The 24,964-nt window shown below is 46.3% G+C and overlaps 1 protein-coding gene across 1 annotated transcript in view; it reads right to left on the reverse strand.

Moving 5' to 3' along the window:
* C3H8orf58 (chromosome 3 C8orf58 homolog) overlaps positions 1–8,856 on the reverse strand; it is a 31,890-nt gene extending 23,034 nt beyond the window's left edge. The window contains exon 1 of the mRNA XM_068274672.1: positions 8,775–8,856. Coding sequence (XP_068130773.1) covers positions 8,775–8,823 — 49 coding nt within the window. The 5' untranslated portion in view covers positions 8,824–8,856. The remainder of the gene's footprint in view (positions 1–8,774) is intronic.
* Positions 8,857–24,964: the final 16,108 nt, after the last annotated feature.

Here is a 24,964-nt window from a genome sequence, read left to right on the forward strand (position 1 = left end):
TTATGATTAATTCAAGCGTAAAGGATTAGACTTCGCACATCTGAGGTAACATTGTCATCATAGATATGAGTTCCTTGTCAGGCCTGGAAGTAGAAGCCAGGACATCTGCTTATGATTTGAGGCACACTGTGATGGAGTTGCAGTTATCCTTTGATAGCTTGCCTGGCTGGCTCTGTCATCATCATGTCATTCTTGTCTGGAATGTATCACATAGCTGGAGCATCTGATAGAGACAGATATGTGGCCTGATCTAGATTCCTCCAGTCTGATTGTAAATATATTTCCCAATGGCTTGTTTTGCCTCAGGCATTACGGGGACAGAACTGGCACAAGTCACATAGACTAAAGACTATGGCTTGGGAAGCAGCCCTACTCTACACATTACTGATCACTTATGCATGCATCAAATGACCAAATCGGTCGTATGGCCAATACCTGTCTCTCAGAGGAGCGCACAATCTTACGCTTATCATAGTCATACTCTAATGCCCTTACCATAGTCTATAGCCTTGTGCATAAACATACTAACTGATCTTCAGCCAATACTGTCATTTGGAAGTGAATGAGTCTTGAATGGGAGCCTAGTGTGTGCACAACATCGTTCAGCAATCTGTGAAATGAGTAATGAATGAGCCCACTGTGCTCATTTTTACTCTCGCTGCCAGACGGCGCTTGCTCATGAGCCACCCTCATTTCTCCTCCCTCTCCAGGCATAGACAGTGTTTACTGCTTGGCTATAGCTGAACAGTGCGTCTATACAGCAGTCATCCCAAGCAATGTCAATATATATGTATATATATGCCTTTAAATAAAAAACATTATTTTCTTACAGCTTACAGAATTCCTGCAATAAATCTGCAGTGTGTCTACTTCCTGCTTTCATGGAAGCAGACAAAAGGTTTAACACCCAGTGTTTACATATTAGCTATTAGCCAAATTTCTATGCCGACACAGCTCAAATTACACTTGTGATTACTTGCAGATGAGGGCGAATTGGACAGGCTGCTCTCTCTAAAAACACACAGGATGTATTTCTCTGTGTTTTCCTTGTGTCCTGCGCAAGAGTTCAGGTCCACTTTAACAAAGAGGGGGGTTCCAGAGCTAGATCAGTGGAGGCGAAGGGGATAGGGAAAGCCTCTAGATTATACAGATACTTCCCTTTATTGAGGTAAGTACCAATTTTGGGCACATTTTTCACCTTCAGGCTGCTTTCACAGTGGGACGTTACAGGCGCATGTTAGTGCAGCCTGTAACGCAGCCCAACTCACAGTAATGAAAAATCAATGGGCTGTTCACAGTGCCCACGTTGCGTTACAGCATAACGCTGCACGTTCTATGCATTGTATGCGGTTTTAGCCACGTTAGACTGTGTGCAAATGCGCAGTGATTGTGGCTAATTAATATTCACTGCACTGCTGACGTAATGGATTTCTTCCTGGATCGGCCGCTTTGTGCACTGATTGGCTGGCGGGACCATGTGATGCGGAGTGTTCCGATCACGTGGTCTCTGCAGTCTTTTGAGCTGCATAACGCGGCTCATTCTGACGTCGTCCTCTATCACCACCAGGCGTTGCATTAGGGGCACGTTATGCGACCTTAACGTCCCCTAATACGCAACGTCCTGATGTGAAAGAGGCCTTAGGTACACTTACAGCCACTTTGCTAATGGTCCAGTCCAGGATCCTCAGATGTAGATCAAGTAAACCCTACTTTTATTCGGCCCTCAGCCCCATTATCACAATGCGTGCTGCCGGGAAGGAAGTCTGCAGAAAAAAACTGGTTTAGGTGTGTTTTTATTTTTTATTAGCAAAACAATAGGTGGGATTGAAACAGGTGGGCTGTGCACAAGGTCTCGGGGGCTAGAAGGTGTAAATGTGCACAGGATGTCTCAGCATTTCTCTGCAAGACTGCAGTCTACTCTCACCAGCCGACTGCCGCCTCTCTATTATACTTGAATAACTCGTCTGCCATTCCTGTAATTTGTGACATCAAAGATGCACCAAGCCCATTGCCATCCATAAATGGAGATCTGGAGAGCCTTGCTTGATGACAGCTAATAGAGTCACTGAACACAGATATCCCAGCGAGATAGTCACACGGTGCTATTCAGGTGTATGGCTGTGCTTCGTTGGTTGGTGACCTAAATCCTAGGTTCTCAACATGCGGTACGCGTACCCCAGGGGGTACTTCTGATGGTTCCAGGGGGTACTCGGGCTTGATACACTTAACCATGAATAACCAATTTAGGGCTTGATTCACAAAAGAGTGCTAACTGTTAGCACGGCAGTTTTCGTGCAAATTTTCGCATTTGCGCGTGATTGCGAATCTTCACGCGCAATTAAACGGTTTCACACAAAATCGTTATTGTTTTTGAGCAAAAAATCACGTTTGCGTGCGAAACGATAACGATTTCGCGCGAAAATTCATGTTTGTGCACGAAAACATTTAATTGCGCGCGAAAATTCGCAATCTTATTTAAACAACACCAAGTTAGTAGTTTAGCTAATTAAAAGCAATAGTAAATACTTGGAAGTCGTTTAGAACCATTATCATGCACTACGATTCAATATATACAGTATTTGTTAAGGGGTACTTGTCATAATGGTTACTATGCTTGGGGGTACTTGGTGAGTACACAGTTTTTAAAGGTGGTACATACCAATAAAATGTTGAGAAACACTGACCTAAATGAACCACAGCGTCTAGCAGAAACTATATGAATAGGATCTAAGGCAGGGGTGTCAGACTCAAATTCAAATACAAAGTGGGCAAAAATTGAACACTGGGACCAAGGCATGGGCCAACCTAATGGTTAATGGCCAGTTGGCCACCTCCATCCCATATAATGTTCCTGGGTGTGTAATGGCCCCCCATCCAACCCTTATACAGTTCCCTGGTGTCTAGTAGCCCCCTCCATCCCCTATACTGTTCCCTGGTGTCAAATGCTTCCCCCTCTCCTCTATACTGTTACCTGGTGTCTAGTGCTTCCCACTCCTCCCCTATACTGTTCCCTGGTGTCTAGTGCTTTCCCCCTCCCTCCCCCATATGACTCCCCTGGTGATCTAGGGCTTCACCCCCAGTATAGCTTCCCTGGTGGTCTAGAATGGGCCAAAGATAATGTAAAGTGGGGAAACCACTTGAAGGCCAAATTTGATGGCTCTGCGGACCAGAGTTTGACATGTATTTGATCTAAGGACTTGCTTACACTGTAAGGCCTGGAACCCTCTAGAGCGTTTTTTTTTTTTTAGCGTTTAGGGAGCGCTTTAAATCGGTAGTGATTTCCCTAAACGCTCTGCCAATGTAAATGGATGGGACAGATTCCACTACAGCGTTTGCGATTAAGGAAATCGCAATCGCAGGACATGCAGCATTTTGGGAGCGTTTCAATTCAAATGAATTGTATAGGAGCAGGGAAATCGTTCCCAAAATCGCTTGCAAAATGCTATCACAAATCGCTAGAGATTGCGCTATCGCTTTGCGCTTTCTAGTGGGTTTCAGGCCTAAGGGTAGCTGCACACTGCACTGCATACAGTATGCGATGCGCAAAGACATCAGGATTGCATAGACTGCACTGTGTGACATTCCCACTTATGCGCTTATGTTGTCTGAACGCACTGCAGTCCCTTTCATTGTCAGTGAATGGGCTCAACGCCAATGCGGGAAGCAAAGTTCTGTGTGTCGCAATGTAAATGCACAGCCACCTGCGTTGCATAGTGTGAGCGAGGCCCAACACAGCAAAACAATCACGAATTATTCTTTTCGGACTGATCCTTTTGGCTGACATAATTCTGATCTGTGTACATAGCTTACGTGTCTTTATGTACACTGCTACAGTCCAAGATAGACCTTCCACTCTGAGAACAAAAGATTTGCCATGCAGGAAATGGTCAACCAAAACTGCTGATACTGTCGATACTGCCGATACTGGCTGCTTCACCCCACCAAAGTATCACGTCTAGAAGTACCTAAAACAGAGATGGGGGAACATTGTCCTGTATGAAACTCCACCATTCTCACCTGCTTACATTAAAATGGAAACTGCAGATCCCAGTTCACACCTTTCCTGAAACACCTCTACACAAATGTAAGTGAAACCCGTAGAACTGTGCATTCTTCACAATGACACTCGTAACAAAAGATCACATCGCACCAGGTATACGCTGCTAAACCCCCTGAATTTCACTATAAACATAGGGAGACTGGCTAGAAAACAATTATACCTGCTATCTTTCACATAAAGCATAATCACCCATAATCATCCTCTAAACCAGTGGTCCTCAAACTACGTATGTTAATCGGGCCCTTGAGCAAAAAGGTTTGGGGACCCCCTGCTCTAAACTGCAGGTTTTCTTAAGCTATGCACACACGCTCGACAAAAGTCATTTGAAACATCTGACAGATTTCAGATGACAATTGTGTTAAAAATATGACAGTGACTAGTGACCGATAGTGGAGATTTTGCACGATTTATCCCGCAGATAAACTCAGAGGACTGTTGGGCAGATATCGTCCAGTTGGCCATGTGTGCCAACAATGCCATTTAAATTGTTCTACAGAATGAGCGCATGTCGTGCTTGATTTCATTTCCGTTTGCAGGCGCAGTACTTAAATGAGTTGGTCATTTGTAATAGCAGAGTGCGGACAACTTCGTAGGAAAGACTTGTCGTTTGTTGCCAGTAAAGTTGTTACTGCAATGTTGGTTATTTGTAGAGCTGCTCAAATCTGGAACCGGGAGACATCCGGATAGTTGCTATCTGGATATCTCCAAGTAAACCTGTGCGGGGTGAATGGGGGGTCAATCTTACCTGTCTGATGTCTTCTTCGTCCGTCCCTCGGTGCCTCCGATGATGCGCTCCACGCGCGTCACGTGATTACGAACACTTCCTCCTTCAACCCAGAAGGAGGAAGTGTTTGTAATCACGTGACCGTCGCTTGGACCACATCGTGGGAGGTGCCGAGGGACGGACCGAAGAAGACGTCAGACAGGTAAGATTGAAACCCCCGCCCACCCTGCACAGGTAACTGGGAGATGTCCGGATAGAACTATCCGGATGTCTCCCGGTTCCGGATTTGAGCAGCTCTGGTTATTTGTTTCCAGCAACTTTTGTAGAGCATGTGTACAGACTTTACTGTAGCACTAGCTTATGGATCCTTCCATATTCTCAAGCTCAATGAATGTCACCCAAAATGATTGTTACCATAAGGCACTGTAGGCACGTGCCTACAAGCGCCGAATGATGGAAAGGCGGCTCACTCCCCTCCCCAACTGCCTCCCTCCCTCCTTCCCTATACAGAGTTCCAAGCAGAGTGTAAATTAGAGGTTACTCACCCAGCTCTCAGCATTCCAGTAATGAGTTCTCCCTTTAGTTTGGGGCACCACTAGCCACTTAATACTGAGGGTACCTCTGGCTACTTAATACTAAAGGGCACCTGTAGCTACCTATGATGGGCAAGGGAAATAAGGGAGAAGTGACAGCTGGACCAGCCAGAACACTTGCATTGCAATTTGGTGGGGGGTGTTAGGTTCATGGAAGGCAAAGTCTAGGGTCCCAGAAAACCAGTGCCTACAGGCTCCTGTGGTGTAAATCCGGGCCTGTGGGTGAAAGTTTAGGAATGATCACTGTTCTGTAACCTTCGAGCACCTTTGCTGGGCCGAGACTGTACAGATGTGCAGTTAACCTGCAGGCTAACAACACGTTCTGCTGCAATGAGTGGGAAGGCTGATGGAGCAGTACAGGTGTGATGTCACGCAAAGCTATGGGCCATTGCTCGGCCAAAGTAATCTGCCTGGCGGATGGCTGGCCGGGCAGCTATCGGGGCTGCTGTACCCACACCAGATTATTTGCAGAGGTGGTCATTATCACCCGCCTCAGCCGACTTTAATCTATCATGTGAACAGGCCTTTTAGTCTATGGCCCAGAAAAAGCATGCTGATCAGAACGTCTGTGCTGTTCAGCAGTATGTTATCTGAATGTGTACATACCAAAGAGGCGCCAGGAAAAAATGGCATGGGGTGATGCCGATAATGGCATCTTGCTACTAAGGTTATTTAATGTGTTATAAATGTCCTAAAACGTTAAATAACCTTTGCAATAAGATGTATTACCGACATCTGTGATGCATTACCTGGTCCCGGCGATCCCGTCTCCTCTCCACTTTCTGTTTAGTTTGAAAGAGTCTTACAGCCAACCAATCACCATGTGGGGACTAAAGCCGCATGATGATTGGCTGACCCCCGGGCTCATTCAAACTAAATGTAGAGGAAAAACGATCGTCCAACAGCAGGTAATGTATCATTTAACTCCTGCCACCTGTCACACTGAACCATCTGCTCACACCCTAACAGCTCCACGCACGCTGCCTAACACGGACTACACCCACCCGCTGCCCAACCCTAACTCTCCCGACTCTACGCCCTTCCCTGGTGCAGGAAAAATGGCGCATACTGCAATGGAAACTTTTTGGCGCACCATTGTAAAGCACTGTAACCGTAATTTACCGTTTTGAAGTTCAACATTCTGGCGCAGTGGTAAATAATTACCGGCAGTGTGCCCTGCACCATAATTTACCCCCTGCGCCAGAATGTTGCACTTCAAAGGGGTAAATTACATTTACCATGCTTTTCAATGGTGCGCCAGAAAGTTTCTATTGAGATATTCACCATTTTTCCTGCTCCGATCTGAACTTCCCATGCCTTACAGGAAACATGTATGAATATATTATCTAACTGTAATGACAATAATATTTAACCAGCTGACAGAAGCCACACAACCATACACTGCAAGTAATAACAGTGATGTTATAGTAATCACTTACATCAGCTCTATATAGCCCTGTTCTCTGTGTTGGTCACACAAGGCAATGGGCAAGGACCTGCATACGTTTATAGATAACATAAAACCCATTACAAGAGATTACAAGCACATTATGCATTAAGTTTGACTTGCTGATGACAAAGAAACAATGACATACAGAATAAACCTTTGATTTATATGGGAGATAATTTTACTATACTAAAACCTCCCTGTCAGCATACAATGCCATGTGTTTCTGCTTAACCAGTTATTAAACAACAATCCTTATTCTGTGCTCAGGTCTGATCGCTCATTAGATTGCATAGATTTTCCACTAATAATGGGTTTACAAAAGCTCAACACTTTCAGCCAAAACTTCCAGAGCTAAAAAGAAGCAGCAAAATCCAGAAGATTACAGCAGTTTTCAGCGCAACCAACTAGAGTCCTTTGATGCCTCGGATGCCCTAGGTAGCTGGTCCAATGTGCGTTATGCCTAGTAGACACAATGCAATTTGTAGACACAATGCAACGTCACATTGATGGTCGAATCCATTATTTCTGACAGATCTGAGTTCCAATCCTTTTAATGATTTATTTTCCAATCACTTCTATACAAAATTGATCAGAAAAATGATTGTAAATCAGATCGGACCTGTTGGAAATAGTTCAATTTGATGGAATATTGCATCGTGTGTACCAGGCATTATGTGTACACACCATTCAATTTCCTGGCAGATCAACTTGCAAAAATGCACAACACATATGAATTCTAGTAAGTGTGAATGGGGCCTTCTTCTCTCCCAATGTGTAGTCAAAAAGAACTTGTCCTAGCCAATTGTACTTTCTCGCAAGAAACATCTTCGATCCAAAACAGCCAAAATATCATGTCTCTAAAGCTTGCTTGAACTGGAAAAGGTTTTTTTTTTTTAAATTAAATAATTTTCTGAGTTTCCTGTGTCTTCTACCATCTCCCCAGTTGTCAGGACTTTTATTATTTGACTTTGGGGCAGTAAAATCCTTACATTTGGAAGATGCTGTGACCAGTACATGAGTGTATATGCACTGGGCAAGTGGGAGTTCATAAACAGAGCATGCCCAGTGCATGGGAATAAGCTCATTTCGGCAGCAGGCTACTTGAGGGAACCCAGCATTAAAAGGGAACAGTTCTGCAATCACATCACCCTCTACCACGTAAAGCCTTGTAATTGGTCGAATAGGGTTGGTGTAGTTTACTACAACCTATCCGAAACCTTAAAGTTTGAGAGGGTGCCGTCCACCCAATCATGTTAGCAGAATTTCCCTATGACTTTTCCTGCTGGGCGCCCTAAAGTAGGCTAGCGCCCTCATTTCTACTGTGCATGCACAAATTCACAAACTACAAATGCCAAGTAAAAGATCTCATTCATGCATGCATTTTTCCTTCGTGCGCACGAGCAGTGTGTTTTACTGGGCATGTGCAATTCGTGAACACACGCATGCGCACCGAAGAAGCACTCACAGAAAAAAAAAAATCCAGAGACTTGCTTAGTTTAAAGAAGAATAAAAACACAGTTTAGGTTTGTGTAAAAAGTTTGTTTGCCAACTACCCTTTTGTCAACCATGAGGACATGTTGGGGGCAACAGATCCATGTAAAGGTGGGCACTAACTGTCCAATTTCTAGCGAAAAATCGTTCAAACGATCAGAAATTCTGATCGGAACGGTTGTAAATAATCTCCATTGATGGGCACAATCAATTGCGAACGATTATAAAAAAAACAGTCGTCCGATTGGATTTTCAGCGAACCAAAATTTGGATTTTTTTGTTGTTGGTTGTAATAGATGGGAATCAAAGATTGGTTTGTGGATGGCGTAGTGAACGATTTTATTTCCGTTAGAAATTGGATCGTTAGTGGCCACCTTTAGATTAAAGCTATAAAAACATAGATACTTATATGGCCAAAGAACTACGGTTGTAGCTGTAATATGTCCTGTTGCTCACCTTCATTACCTGTGGCTCCGAAGTTGAGCTTCCTGTGTCGGCCCAGCATCTTGCTGAGGTAGATGAGAAGACTGATAGCTCAGCTGGCGAGAGCTGCTCTGTGGATCTGTCTGTGAGCAGAGACTGTTCAGCAATGTGGAAAAGAGTGTGGGATAGTCAGATAAAAGCCCCTCTGTATGTGTGTCTGGGAGGGGTCAGTCATGTCAGCTGGCTGGAGATGGGAGGTATTGAGGGGGGGTGTAAGGCTGTTAATGAGCTTTTATTTCATTGGGAAAACTCTATTGTCCTGCTGACACTCTCAGGAACAGGAGAATAAAGCATCTCAGGCCTGTCTGAGGTGCCACATCAGAGCCTGCTACTGTTTTCTCACAGGCCAGACCCACAGAGCTCACACTTTACTTTAGAGACAATGCAGTGAGGTGTTAGGCCATAAAGTGAATGTGTGGGGACATTAGAATGAGGTGTCAGTTTGGTGTGTGGTGGTTTTTGTAGCTGCTATCATAGGCCATATAACCTACTAAGTCACACATTATTAAAGAAAGCTGTTAAGTTAATGTTATAGTTCTGCAACTGTTCTCATACACCTGACTGACATATTCTAGAGGTGACACTTCGTATTCAGAAAGGTGTTGCGGATGTTCAGTGTCACAAGCAGAGCATGAGGTTAGCCATAGACATTAGACAGCTGCCAGCCATTCAGGTGTGGTCCTACTGCAGGGTGTCCAAACTTTTCAGGCCAAGGGCCATATTGCGGTTCTAGAGAGTGCTAGGGGGCCAAACTAGCAAAATTAAGCAACATTTTTGCTGATTCCCATTAGGTACAATAGGCTTGTGACATTTTGCCAAAATATATCCACGTGAAATAACCCATATACCGCGTGCAGTTATTAGTCCTAATAAGTGGCTGTTACCACCAGGGCCGGATTAGAAACCAGGCAACAAAAGCAGTCGCTTGGGGCCCCATTCAGAGTCAAAGAGGCCCCATCAGCACATAAACCAGCCCTCGCCATCCTGTCAGCGGTGGCTGGATGGTATAATGGTTAAAGGGACTCTGAGCAGTGCAGTAACTATGGAAAGATGCATATCGTATATAAAGAGCTTTATTATATAATAAGGCAAATATAACAACAAGCTGGAGAAGCTAAAATAGCAAAACATATACAGAAGGAAGATAAAAACAAACGTGAATAAACATCCTACACGTATATATGTTGAAGAGCAAAATTCCGATGTCCATACCGTTCAACCTAGGAAATGGGGCACAAAAGTGCCTCCTACTGAGATCCTAGGAAAGATGCATATCATGTTAAAGCTCTCTTTCTCCTCTTTCCAATGATATATAAACCGCCGCCCTATGCCTTTTAGTTTTCGCTATTTTCGCGATTGAAATCGCAGCCATTTAGATCGCGAAAATAGCGAAAACTAAAAGGCGTAGGGTGGCAGTTTATCTATGATTAGAAAGAAGAGAAAGAGAGCTTCAAAATGATATGCATCTCTCCATAGTTACATTGTATTACACAGGATGACTGTTCTCCAAAGTCGGCAGCTCGATTCAGCACAATGCAATGAAATATAAGGAACTCAGGGGGATATAAGTACAAACATCATGCTGGTAGCTGTGAGGATGTAATTAATTAGTTGTGGGTATGCTTAAAGGCATACCCACAGGCACTGCTCGGAGTCCCTTTAAGGGGTCTGACACAGTAGACCAGGGTTCGAATCTCGGCTCTGCCTGTTCAGTAAGCCAGCACCTATTCAGTAGGAGACCTTAAGCAAGTCTCTCTAACACTGCTACTGCCTATAGGGCGCGTCCTAGTGGCTGCAGCTCTGGCGCTTTGAGTCCGCCAGGAGAAAAGTGCGATATAAATGTTATTTGTCTTGTCAAATGATGCCGAGCGCTGCTGATTGTTTTCAGAGCCAGGCTCTCCTCCTAGGTCCCCCTCCTGCTACTTTGCGCTCTGCTGCTGCCCACTCCTCCCTTCCTTCCCACAGAGAACCACAGCTGCAGCAAGAATGATAGCAGCAGATGGAAAACACTCACTCACTTACCTATCCATGATCCAAGCGATAAACTACAGGTGAACAAAGGGGGAGGCAGAGTGGTGGCACAAGGTGGCCCCTGCATGCGGCACCAGAGCTAAGGTCTGCGGGACGCATGGCATTAACAACTGTAGAGAGCTTTGGGGGCCATCAGAATAGGCTTGATGGGCCACATTTGGTCCCCCAGGCCGGACTTTGGAAAGCCTGTCCTACTGTCTTTAGGGAAATCTCCTTGCAGAGTCCTCCTTGAACTTGTGTGCTTGCTTGGAAAAGCATCAGGTTTGTGTCAACGTAAAGAGAGAACGCTGCCGGTACTGCGTATGGCAGGGGGCAAATAATAGCATGAGCAATAGGTTTTATATTGATCAACCAGGCCAGGAAATGATAGCGTCGGCATGCTATGACCAAACAACAATGCCTTGTTGCTAATCTTCCGGGGGGGCCGTGCTCAGCAACGGGGCAGGTCAGAGCATCAATAGGATCCTGAGGCTTCCCTCTCTTCAGGCAAGTATCTCATTTTGTACCCGAGCTTCAGCTCAGGTACACTTTCAAGAGAACTATGCCTGAGCTGGGGCTTTAGGCCTTGTTTCCAGAGATGGTTTTCTAAATGCCTTGAAAAAACTACATTTGGCGGTTTTCCAGGCGTTTGTTAGCTGTCTGTTAGGAGTCATGAGATGGCTAAGCTAAACCAGGCATTTAGCAGCTATCATAACACACCTGTTAGCCGAATGCTACAGTTTAGTGCAGGCAAAGCGTCGCGGCTCAACCACACAGCGATTATCTGGAAGCTGCATGCCGCAATCTTTTAACCACAATAAACCACGTTGCCGTCTTACCACATCCACGTGAGCGGCCCATAAGCTATCACAGCGCCAGTTTTACAGGACAGTAAAATGTTGTGTTTTCCCTCCCTCAGAAACCACCTGGGAAAACAAGGCCCTGATATGCTGTGTTACCCAACCGGGGCAGCACGCCAGCATGAGGTTTTCTTCCTTCCTCACCCGTGTCAGTGTTTCAGTTTGTGTCAATTGTGTCAGCTTTCATCAAGATAACTGCGAGTTTCCATAAGTAAATGTACTACTAATGTAATACGACTAAAAGTGTCCAGTAACGGCACAATATTTTCCTCAGGCGTGATCATTCGCAATGTTATCTCCATTTCCCTACACCTGCGGCAATTCACATCGAAGTGCACCGATCATCGCCCCCCTCCCCCCCACAGTAACAGAATGCAAAGTGCACCGATCATTACCCACCCTCCCCCATAGTAACAGAATGCATCGTTAGCCTGAAGGCTAGCAATGTGTGTGTATAGCATCAGTCTCCAAACTGCTTGCCTGAGGGATTGTGTGTACTTAGCTTTAGGCATTGTGCCAAACCCTACCAAATTTTTAATTTTTTTTAATATTAGTGTTATTTGATTCAGTCCGAGCCAAATGGCTATTAGGCTGTGTTCCCACTTGAGCTGAGAACGCTCATTGCAAAACTGACGGTAAAGAGATACTATTTTATAAATAGGAGCTGTTCACACTTGTCAGTCTGCAGTGGATCCATCAGATCCATTGCGGTAAGCAGGCTGCACTTCTGTGTGATAATCCCGGGCAGGCGGATGCGTTCACCGTATAGTCTATGGGGGTAATGCATCTGCCCCGGGCTCCAGCTGGACCACAGCGGACCATCAGAGCGGACATTACACTGTCCCCTTCCAGGGCCGCTTGTGGTCTGACAGCAGATGGGAACAGAGCAAGCTGAATTCCATTTGGGCCTTAACATTTCAGAAATTGAAGTTGTGAAATAAAGAGTTACAAATGATAATGAGGGTACGTTACTTGAGCGGCGCGATTTGCTCGCGGAAGCCGCGTCAACGAATCCGCATGCGGCTGCGGATTCATTGACGTTTCCATGCGAATTTTCACGCGGAATCGCCCGCGGTTTTAACGACGCGATTTTAACCATGTCAATGCCGGCGAGCATTGACATGGATTTTTAGACGAAATCGCACGCAGAAACACCGGGGAAACCACAAGACTAAAGAGCTTGCGGTTTTCCTATTTAGTTACATTACCGACGATTCGCGTGCGGGTGTGCGGCGTGCGAATTCTGACGGCTCTGCTGTGCAGATTTTTTCTGCATAGCGAGCCGCACAGAATTCCTGACAAGTGGAAACGGCGCCATCCACTTGTATTGGTTGAGCGAATCTGCATGCAGGAAACGCATGCAGATTCGCTCGAGTGGAGACGAGCCCTGAAGCTGGCCATACAGCATTCATGTAACCAGTGTTTGTGGTCTTAAATTGTTTTTTTTGCAGTGGCTGTGACAGTAGGCAGCACAAAGGTCAACAGTCTGCTAGGTGCATGTCGCTAGCAGAGCCCGGGAAGGGGGGGGGGGGGGGGGGTCTGGGGTACACAGTACAGACACAGAGGCTGGTGATAGTATGCAGAATAGCATACTTCAAACCCACTTCGGGTTCTCTTTAACTGAATACATACACCACACAATACATACATAAACTTATGACTATGGTAGGGATTAGATTGGGAGCCCCTCAGAGGGACAGTTAAGTGACAAGACAATTACTCTGTACAGCGCTGCGGAAGATGTCGGCGCTATAGAAATTCTTAATAGTAATAATAACCTTTAAAGAAAAGCATTTCCTTGTTACAGCTGATAAAAAAACTGCAATAAATCTGCAATGTGTCAACTTCCTGCTTTAATGGAAGCAGACATAAGGTTAACATCCAGTGTTTACAAACTAGCAGCTCTGCTGTGGCAGAGGAGATTTCTGAGCAGACACAGCTGAAGAGATCAAATTACAATTTGTGATTACTCACACAAGAGAGGGAATTAGACAGGCTAAACTCTCTAAATACATACAAGGTGCATTTCTCTGTTTTCCTTCTGTCCTGTGGAAGAGTTCAGGTCCACTTTAAATGGAAACATTTTAATACAGGTGCATAAACACAAGCAGTTACCACCTGCAAGCTTAGGGACAATGGCACGTTAGGAGGGGACATGTGCCCTGGGGAGGCACACATTTTACAAGACAATGTAAATCTAATCACAGAGAGAATGGGACACACAGGGCAGAGAATTAAGACAGCACCATCACCTTTCTATACGCCAAGCAATATGTAAATCACTACATGACCCGCTGTACCCAGTAAAATGATGTGTAGTACATAATCCAGTGAGAAGTACAAAGCACGCTTCCAAAAGTCTATAAAAAAAAACTTAAGTTGAGAAAAACTCAGTGTTTTTCATTTGGTTCTCTATATTATATGGTTTAATGGCAAACATTATCTCACCCTGATTACTTTGTTACTTTATGTGCAAACACAACAGCAACTTCACAGAAACTGAGAGATAGGAGCTTCAAAAGTTGTCAGAGTGTTTGCTGCTAATCAACAGATTAGCCGAGGTGTTGAAAGTGAGGAACAAAGATTGTCCCCAGTGCTGCTAAATTACAAGTGTCATAGTTTAGCTTAAAGCAGACCTAAACTCAGACTGTCCTCTCTGCTGTATAAGATCTGCAACAGCATAATAACCTTTAAAGAAAATGTCAGCCACTTTAACTTATACAAGTTTTACATACCCGGGGCTTCCTCCAGCCCCTTGCAGGCGACACGTCCTGAGCTGCAGCTCTGCTCCCAGCCGCTGGCCCGGGGTCCCCGCCGGTGCCGAGGCTAACCTTGCCAGGCCGTCCTCTACCGCGCCTGCATGAGCGCCGCTGTCAATCACTTGCACATGGACTGGAGTGTTCTGCACAGGCGTAGAACTACTGCGCCTGCACAGAACACTCCATCCCACATGTGAGTGATTGACAGCAGCGCTCATGCAGGCGCAGTGGAGGACGACCTCGCAAGGTTGGCCTATGCACCGGTGGGGTCCCCGGACCGGTGGCTGGGAGCAGAGCTACAGCGCAGGACATGTTGCCTGCAAGGGGCTGGAGGAAGCCCCTGGTATGTAAAACTTGCATAGGTTAAAGTGGACCTGAACCCTTGCACAGGTCAGAAGGAAAAAAATTCCTCATCATCTGTGACTAAGCACAAGTTGTAGTTTGATCCCTTAGCTGTGTCAGCTGACTGCCATGGCAGAGAGCTCATTTGTAAACCCAATATGTCTGCTTCCATGAAAGCAGGAAGTAGACACACTATTGCAGGATTTGTATCAGCTGTAACGAAGAAATGTTTTTCTGTGAAGGTTATTATGCTGTTGCTTATCTTTTAGAGCTGAGATGAAGAACTTTTGAGTTTAGGTCCACTTTAAGGCGTGCATGTATGTTTGGCAAGTTCCCTAATTCTTGGCATGTAGAGTGATAACCAGCCCATTTATCAGCAGTCTCAGGAGATCACACTGATGGGATTTGTTGTAAGCCAGTAGTATCACCTGCAGGGGAAAGCCAGGAGAAAATGACACAATGAAACAGAGAGAGCAGCACAGAGACGCTTTAGATCAGGAGTTCTGAAGACGCCGATACATTAGGCGATTTCGCGGCCGATTGACCATGGAGAGCCCCATGATTTGTAGTTACGCACTCAATAGAGTTTAGACCCAGTAGTGACTATATGGTTAGTATTCAGAACCACTTTCTGCATACAGTAGAGTCCCCATTATCCGGAACTCAGGCAACTGGAATTCTCAACTAACCAGCATGCCTGATGGATAACGGGGGGAGGGGGGGGGGGGGGGCGATGTCTTGTAGTCTCCTTGCAGCTCCTAGCAGCTTTCTGGCACTGTGCACGGAAGCTGGCGTTTTGCCTGACCCGATGCAGGTCAGGTGACATGTCGCTTCACGTGCACGGCAGACGTTAGGGGCTGCAGGGAGGCTACAAGACATCGCTGGAGGCTCGGTGAGTATTTATGGGGGGAGGTTTCTGATTTTTTAGCCAGTTGCTCAAGCAACATGTTGTATATGGTGTATACAGAGCGGGCGCTTCATAGAGGCAAAGGGGGCAGTTGCCCCAGGGCCCAAGAGCCAGTGGTCCCCCCCCCCCCCCCCCCCAAGGTACCCCTCCTCCCCTCAAGCTATGGTGACCCATGACAGCGGGGATGCTGTGTGTTTACTCTGTATAGGAAAAGGAGGTGAAAAATGGAAACCCCAAAAGTGTTTTTTACGTGACGTATGATGGACACCTAATGACATTGTGTGATTAGAAGAGGGATTGGATCGGGCCTGGCAGTCGGCTCAGGGGCCTTGGGGGTGATTTGGTTGGAAGGGGGGCTTCAAGGGGGCCTCCAAAGTTACTTTTGCCCCAGGGCCCCATGGTAGCTAGAACCGGCCCTGGGTGTACATTGCAGTGTGGTTCAGCATGCACTAATTACACACAGCCAGGTCCTCATATTCCACCTTGTCCTCTCCACAGCATGTCACTGTGTATGTCTTTGTCATGCAGTGGGGTTCTTTATTGTTCACCTTTTGTGTCTGTAGGTCACCATTTAGTTTTCATCCACTGAAACCTACTCTCTCTCTATTTTTCCTTTCCCCGGGGGTCCCAGTATCCCTTCCTCTGCCATAATGGCATATTGCGGCCACCACCCCAGGAGAGGTTAGGAAGAGAATCATTATCATGAGGCAGAATCACTACAATGACCAGGAGGCTCTATGTTCAGTCAGGAGAAGCTGAGGATGTGCAGTCAGTCACATACTCCTCTTCTACCCCCCTGATAGACCTCCTCTAATCCTGCCCTAAGCACAAATGTCCACACTCAGCCCAGCGCAGGTGCAGAGAGAAGAGGCAAGCCCTTTCTTCTTCACAATGACCCTCTATTGTCTTCTGAAGCTAAACCTGTTGTGGTTGTCTTGCTTTACAAAATTGTCTTCAATTATGGTGCTACTAACAAATTAAATGCTGACTTCAAGCACATCCACAAGCATAGCAGTACTCCAGTACAAGTAATCATTACAGTTAGGTTTAGTTTATACGGATGGTTTCACAGCATTTAAAGAAATCCTGAAGCCTTAAAGCCGCATCTACACGCGTAGATGCGGCTGCGATGCTCCTTATCAATCGAGCCGCTGATGCGGCTCGATTGATAAGATCCGACAGGACGGATCTTGCTTCCGCCGATTCCCTGCTCGCTCCCCGCAAGGGGACAATGGCAGGGAATCGAGCGGAAGATAAGCTGCGCCAGCGGGGACGAGTGGGGAATCGAATGCGGCGCACGCGCGGCGAGCGGGGACGCGGAAGAGGCGATCCGGCGGCTAATCGAGCCGCCGGATCGCAGTCTCATCTACACATGTAGATGAGGCTTAAAGGACAACTGAAGCGAGAGGGACATGGAGGCTGCCATAATTATTTCCTTTTAAGCAATACCAGTTGCCTGGCTGTCTTGCTGATAATCTGCCTCTAATACTTGTAGCCATAGACCCTGAACAAGCATGCAACAGATCATGTGTTTCTGCCAGGCAACTGGTATTGTTTAACAGGAAATAAATATGGCAGCCCCCATATCCTCTCACTTGTTGTCCTTTAAAAAAAAAAGTTAGCCTTGCAGATCTCCTCTAGATCCCCGTTTCAGCTAAGAAGAGCACGGCTCTGAAGCACACCCTCACTGGACATGCAGTACAATATGTACATGCCCAGTAGAAGGAAATGCACAGGTGTTTTTCCTCCGTGCACAGCGCTTCCTTCTACTGGGCATGTGGGAACAGTACTCACACATGCTCAGTGCGAATGTGCTCATTCTTGACCAGAAGAAACATAGGTATAGAGGGACCCAGCACTGAAATAGTGGGCTAGGGTAGGTCTGTGGACTGTAGAAGCTTCTCACTACAACAGCAGTATGTCCAGATAGCACCTGGCGCCTCAGTCTGCTGTTGTGTGCTCCTTCCTGTAATTGCCTGATGAAGCGGGTTTGACCTGCGAAACGCGTTGCGATCTTTTTTGGAGTATACCAATAAATATCCCTTTTGTGAATACACAGTTGTTGTGTCTGCTTGTGGGAGGTGAGTCCACCACTGCCTCCTAAGCAATAATTGTAAAACTTTTAAATATTGTTTTTATCCTTTTGGCGCCTCTGTTCTCTATCATAATATCATTTTTACATTTTTTTCTCACTTAAGGATTTCTTAATATGCTGCGCTTTAGGGGCCGGTACACACAGGCTTCCGGGCAGGGCCGAAGCTACCATAGGAAAAAATGGGCAATTGCCCCAGAGCCTGTAGGGGCCCCCAAGGTGTCCCTCCCCCATCTTAACTGTTGCTCCCCAGGGACTCTGCAGAGTCTTTGGCAGAGTAGCGTCTCATCTGTGCTGGTGGGCAGGTGAGACACTACACTGACATAGACACTACAGAGGTCCCAGGGAGCACAGTTAAGTTGGGAGGTGATTGGGGGAGGGTCAGCAGCCAGCTCAGGGGCCCAGGAGGCAAATTTGGCTGCAACAAAGGGCCCCTAATGACGCTTTTTGGTTGGGGGTTGTCTGTTGGGGGGCCCCCAGGCTGCTTTTGCCCTATGGCCCAATTGTTACTTGAACCAGCCCTGCTTCCGGGTGCATCTAATTTAGCCAATGCTAAACCCTTTTCTGCAACCAAGTTTCACAGTAAGCAAATGACCAGCACCAACACATTTTAGAGGCGATTTATTCACATATACATAAAAAAATAGTGAATGACATCAGCCAACATCTGTCTCAAAAAGTACTGGATATAATTATAGCTTAAAGTGTAAGTAAAACATAGCTCATGCTGCTAGCAACAGGCACAGTCTCTAGCTCAAATGAACAGTGTCAGCATTGACATGGAGGTTGGAGGCTATATAACAGCTGATGTTCACTCTCACTTGACAAAGGTCCGAAACAGCAACTGTCCATTGCGGATACCCCTGCTGCCATGCTGACACTGTCCATTTGAAGTCACTGACTCATAATAAGCATGAGGATCATGCTAATCTGTAAAGGCTGGTACATATGCTTGAGTGAAGCGGCCCAATAACAAACGCCTGAGCCGATAATCAAATGTTTGTAAGGCAGCCCCCAACCTGCAAGCGATCTGCCCAGCGGATCAACTCACCCGACCGATGGCAAACTTCATTGCGTACTCCACTCCCCCACCCACTGCGTGACGTCACACAAGTGCTGCTCTGTCATCCCTCCGCACCCATCCCTCCGCACCCATCCCCCCGCCCCCATCCCCCCGCATAGGTACAGAACACTTAAGCTACTGTACATAGCTGACACATGTCCGACGCCGATCCCAGATGGGAAGCATAAGTCAAAGATGTGTACACACCGGAACTCGAGCACTTTAGGAGGTGCTGGAAGTCTGAAGTGCTCAGGTTGCAGACACTATATTTTTACCTGAAGAAGCAGTTAAGACCGTAAAACGCATCATCCTTTGGTGTCCAATACATTAGTTAATTCGTACTCTCCTTCTTCTACCGTGGTACGATTGCTTATTTCCTTACTGCTTCCAAGCTGTTCACAAAATCGGGAGGGGGGGCAGTTTGTTCCCCCTAGCTATGGACCTCTCTTGTGATATTAGATCCAGTGGGTTTGAGTGCGACCTGCCGTACTACAAAGAAGATTCCTATATATCTGCATGTAGACGGAATTCTCTAAAAGACTGTTCCTGTGGTTGCCTTTCACATACATCATAACTTTTTAAAGTGGATCCGAGATGAACTTTTACTCGTTGCATAATTGTGTTCCTTTCCTATTGTTTATAGGCATTCCTCAAGCCAAATACTTTTTTGTTTTTGTTTTAATACTCAAATTCCCTATAAACTAAACAAGCCTCGCCCACAGATTTTCAGAGAGCCTTGGCATTTTCAGACAGTAGCAAGGGCTCATGGGAGCTCAGTCTGGGCAGGAAGAGGGTGAGGTATTACTAGAGGAGGGGGAGGTATTACCAGAGATTTCAGAGGCAGGAGGGAGGAGGAGGGGGAATTAGATTTTTTTTTCACAACCTGAGTGCTGGAGATGCAGATCAGCTTTGCCTGTGTGTAATGTTTACAAACAACATGGCCACTCTTATTGTATCACAGGAAGAAATAATCATATTCTATTGAAGCTGTTTGCTGCTAGATTTGCTATGTAAACTATGTAAACTTTAGATAATATATATATCCAAGTTACTTTTTATAGTTATTTTTTATCTAGTTATAGTTAGTTTTTCATCTCGGATCCGCTTTAAGATAAGAAAGAGGGACACGAAGACACGCCCCTGCCACACCTCTAACCATACCCTCACCACACCCCTCTTCATGCATATGACAAAAAATTCAGAATCAAAAGATGTAGTTTTATGTAGTTTTATTATTCAAACCACACTGGTCCTCTCTATAATAAGTAGTTTTTCCTCTTTTAACATTTGAAAATAAAAAATATATCAATTTAAATGATGGGAATAAAGTTTAGAGTCCTTTAATGTTTTTCAGTAGAAAAATACATATACTGTATTTCCATAGATCTGTACAGGAGTCCTGAAAGAGGGACAAATGAGGAAGAAAGAGGGACACAGGGATTTGGTTCACAAAGTGGGACTGTCCCTCCGAAAGAGGGACAGTTGGGAGCTATGCTTTCAGCAACCCTGATTTGTAAGTAGCTTTCTTTTACCAGCTATCCCAGTATCTGGAATACTGCACTATATTGGAGCTGCTGGTTTCTCAGTATTTCTTTCTGTTTTGCTTCCTGGAGTTCATCCTTTGCGTTTCATTCTCAGGATACGCCCATTATGCTGATCAGGTCTTCTGACAGTAATCCTCTGGCCATACTACTTTCTGAACTTGTTTCACAAATCCTTCCCAGCTGACAGCAGTGAATTGCTAATGACAATTTATGTTTTTTTGAGATTGCAATAGTACAGAAATGAGGGCTGATCATCACTGAGCGGTGATGCCTTTACCTTTTCCTTCTGCACAGAGGCATTTTTACTGCTTGCATACAACACGTAATGTTCAGGCTGGTATTACATATTGAGCGGTGGGATTGAGAGAGCTCTGCCCTTGCAAGCTTACAATCTAAATGAATAGGGGATGGGGGGGGGGGGGGGGGGAGATAAGAGGTGGGGAAGTATGCAGTATACATACAGGCAGGCAGTGCATGTTCAGGTTATCTAGTATGGAGTACAACTTGGCGAGAGTTTGAAGGGGGAATGTCACTTTTTTTGACAGAAAAAGTGAGTTTTGAGTGAGCATTTAAAGATTTCAAAGGTTGGAGGGTGACGGATGTGCTGTGGAAGGGCATTTCAGTGGAGGGGTGAAGCACGTGAGAAGTGTTGTCCATGCAGTAGGCACCGATGATGCGGCAACACACTGCAGAGTTTGCAGGGGCCTTGTGTTGTTTATGCTACTTACTAGAGTTGGGCCGAACGGTTCGCCTGCGAACGGTTCCATGCGAACTTCAGTGGTTCGCGTTCGCGTCCCGCAGGCGAAGTTTTGCGGAATTTCGGTTCGCCCCATAATGCACCATGAGGGTCAACTTTGACCCTCTACATCACAGTCAGCAGGCCCAGTGTAGCCAATTAGGCTACACTAGCCCCTGGAGCCACTCCCCCCCTAATAAAAGGCAGGCAGCGGCGGCCATTAAGCTCACTCGTGTGCCTGCGTTAGTGAGAGTAGGGTGAGCTGCTGCAGACTGTCTCTCATAGGGAAAGATTAGTTAGGCTTAGCTTGTTCCTGGCTGCATACCTGTTCTGTGAACCCACCACTGCATACCTGTTCAGTGAACCCACCACTCCATACCTGTTCTGTGAACCCACCACTGCATATCTGTACTGTGAACCCACCACTGCATACCTGTTCAGTGAACCCACCACTGCATACCTGTTCAGTGAACCCACCACTGCATACCTGTTCAGTGAACCTGCCACTGCATACCTGTTCTGTGAACCCACCACTGCATACCTGTTCAGTGAACCCACCACTGCATACCTGTTCAGTGAACCCACCACTGCATACCTGTTCAGTGAACCCACCACTGCATACCTGTTCAGTGAACCTGCCACTGCATACCTGTTCTGTTCAGTGAACCCGCCACTGTATAACTGTTCTGTTCAGTGAACCTGCCACTGTATACCTGTTCTGTTCAGTGAACCCGCCACTGTATACCTGTTCAGTGAACCTGCCACTGTATACCTGTTCTGTTCAGTGAACCCGCCACTGCATACCTGTTCTGTTCAGTGAACCTGCCACTGTATACCTGTTCTGTTCAGTGAACCCGCCACTGTATACCTATTCAGTTAACCCGCCACTGCATACCTGTTGTGTTCAGTGAACCCGCCACTGTATACCTGTTCTGTTCAGTGAACCTGCCACTGTATACCTGTTCTGTTCAGTGAACCCGCCACTGCATACCTGTTGTGTTCAGTGAACCCGCCACTGTATACCTGTTCTGTTCAGTGAACCTGCCACTGTATACCTGTTCTGTTCAGTGAACCCGCCACTGTATACCTGTTCAGTTAACCCGCCACTGCATACCTGTTGTGTTCAGTGAACCCGCCACTGTATACCTGTTCTGTTCAGTGAACCTGCCACTGTATGCCTGTTCTGTTCAGTGAACCCGCCACTGTATACCTGTTCTGTTCAGTGAACCTGCCACTGTATACCTGTTCTGTTCAGTGAACCCGCCACTGTATACCTGTTCAGTTAACCCGCCACTGCATACCTGTTGTGTTCAGTGAACCCGCCACTGTATACCTGTTCTGTTCAGTGAACCTGCCACTGTATACCTGTTCTGTTCAGTAAACCCGCCACTGCATACCTGTTCTGTTCAGTGAACCTGCCACTGTATACCTGTTCTGTTCAGTGAACCCGCCACTGTATACCTGTTCAGTTAACCCGCCACTGCATACCTGTTGTGTTCAGTGAACCCACCACTGCATACCTGTTCTGTTCAGTGAACCCGCCACTGCATACCTGTTCTGTTCAGTGAACCCGCCACTGCATACCTGTTCTGTTCAGTGAACCCGCCACTGCATACCTGTTCTGTTCAGTGAGCCCGCCACTGTATACCTGTTCAGTTAACCCGCCACTGCATACCTGTTGTGTTCAGTGAACCCGCCACTGTATACCTGTTCTGTTCAGTAAACCCGCCACTGCATACCTGTACTGTTCAGTGAACCTGCCACTGTATACCTGTTCTGTTCAGTGAACCCGCCACTGTATACCTGTTCAGTTAACCCACCACTGCATACCTGTTTTGTTCAGTGAACCCACCACTGCATACCTGTTCTGTTCAGTGAACCCGCCACTGCATACCTGTTCTGTTCAGTGAACCCGCCACTGCATACCTGTTCTGTTCAGTGAGCCCGCCACTGTATACCTGTTCAGTTAACCCGCCACTGCATACCTGTTGTGTTCAGTGAACCCGCCACTGTATACCTGTTCTGTTCAGTGAACCCGCCACTGCATACCTGTACTGTTCAGTGAATCTAAAGCGCTGCGGAATATGTTGGCGCTATATAAATAAATAATAATAATAATAATAATAATCTGCCACTGTATACCTGTTCTGTTCAGTGAACCCGCCACTGTATACCTGTTCAGTTAACCCACCACTGCATACCTGTTGTGTTCAGTGAACCCACCACTGCATACCTGTTCTGTTCAGTGAACCCGCCACTGCATACCTGTTCTGTTCAGTGAACCCGCCACTGCATACCTGTTCTGTTCAGTGAACCCGCCACTGTATACCTGTTCAATTAACCCACCACTGCATACCTGTTGTGTTCAGTGAACCCGCCACTGTATACCTGTTCTGTTCAGTGAACCCTCCACTGCATACCTGTTCTGTTCAGTGAACCCGCCACTGCATACCTGTTCTGTTCAGTGAACCCGCCACTGTATACCTGTTCAGTTAACCCGCCACTGCATACCTGTTGTGTTCAGTGAACCCGCCACTGTATACCTGTTCTGTTCAGTGAACCCGCCACTGCATACCTGTTCTGTTCAGTGAACCTGCCACTGTATACCTGTTCTGTTCAGTGAACCCACCACTGTATACCTGTTCAGTTAACCCGCCACTGCATACCTGTTGTGTTCAGTGAACCCACCACTGCATACCTGTTCTGTTCAGTGAACCCGCAACAACAAAAGAAAAGGCATGTACATGCGCCCATTCCCCTTCGTGATCATTACCTTGCCGTGGTGAAGGGGCTTGCGTATCACAATGAAGCAATGACCGGCGCCTAGATGAGTGTCTCGGGGGCCACACCCACGATAATAAGGTCGTTGCCTCATTGTGGTCAGACCAAATTTGATCAGCTGGACAGTCACTGTTCTGTCATTCACCTACATCAGCCAGGCGACCATATGGGCTGTAAAGCCACCTAAACCTGCACTCTCGCCATGGTGCGCACCAGTCCAGCACGGCCGTCACTACACAAACAGCTGTTTGCGGTGGATTACACGGTGAGTTTGGTGTGTCAGTGTGAAGCAGTACCTTAATTACACTACCTGATTGATGTATACCCATGCAAGATGTTTTAAAGCACTTTAGGCCTGTCATTTAGCATTCAATGTGATTTCTGCCCTTAAAACGCTGCTTTGCGTCAAATCCAGATTTTTCCCGGGGACTTTTGGCATGTATCCCACTCCTCCACCTGGGGGTCCAGGTGTTAGACCCCTTGAAACATCTTTTCCATCACTTTTGTGGCCAGCATAATTTTTTTTTTTCAAAGTTCGCATCCCCATTGAAGTCTATTGCGGTTCGCGAACTTTTACGCGAACCGAACCTTCCGCGGAAGTTCGCGAACCGAAAATCGGAGGTTCGGCCCCACTCTACTACTTACATCGCATTGCAAAACATCGACATAGTGTGTAAGACTCCATAGACTTACATTGCCCTTGCAACGAGCTGTGGCGGGGGAGATTAGCGCGAAGCAATGCATCGCAGGAAGTGTGAAAGAAGCCGCAATAAGCTTCATTTTTATATACCTTCCACAATCGTTTCCATGTTCTCTTCTCTCCAATGTTTCATTAGTATAGAAATCCTGAGTGTAACGTGATCGGGGGGGAGATGGATTTAAGCAGGTGTAATGTGAGGCCACAGCAAGGATACTTCTCACTGCTCTGAATTCCAGTGTTTTTAAGGCAAGTTTGTAGAGATGATCTAAGTCTGCATAATTGCTCTAGTTGAGTGATTGTAGAAACTCGCTGCATTGTACCCACATTTCTGGCATTTTTAGAAGTTCAGCAATACCAGCTTCCATATTC

Source organism: Hyperolius riggenbachi, chromosome 3, assembly GCF_040937935.1.
Source record: "Hyperolius riggenbachi isolate aHypRig1 chromosome 3, aHypRig1.pri, whole genome shotgun sequence".
In the NCBI taxonomy this organism is placed as follows: Eukaryota; Metazoa; Chordata; class Amphibia; order Anura; family Hyperoliidae; genus Hyperolius; species Hyperolius riggenbachi.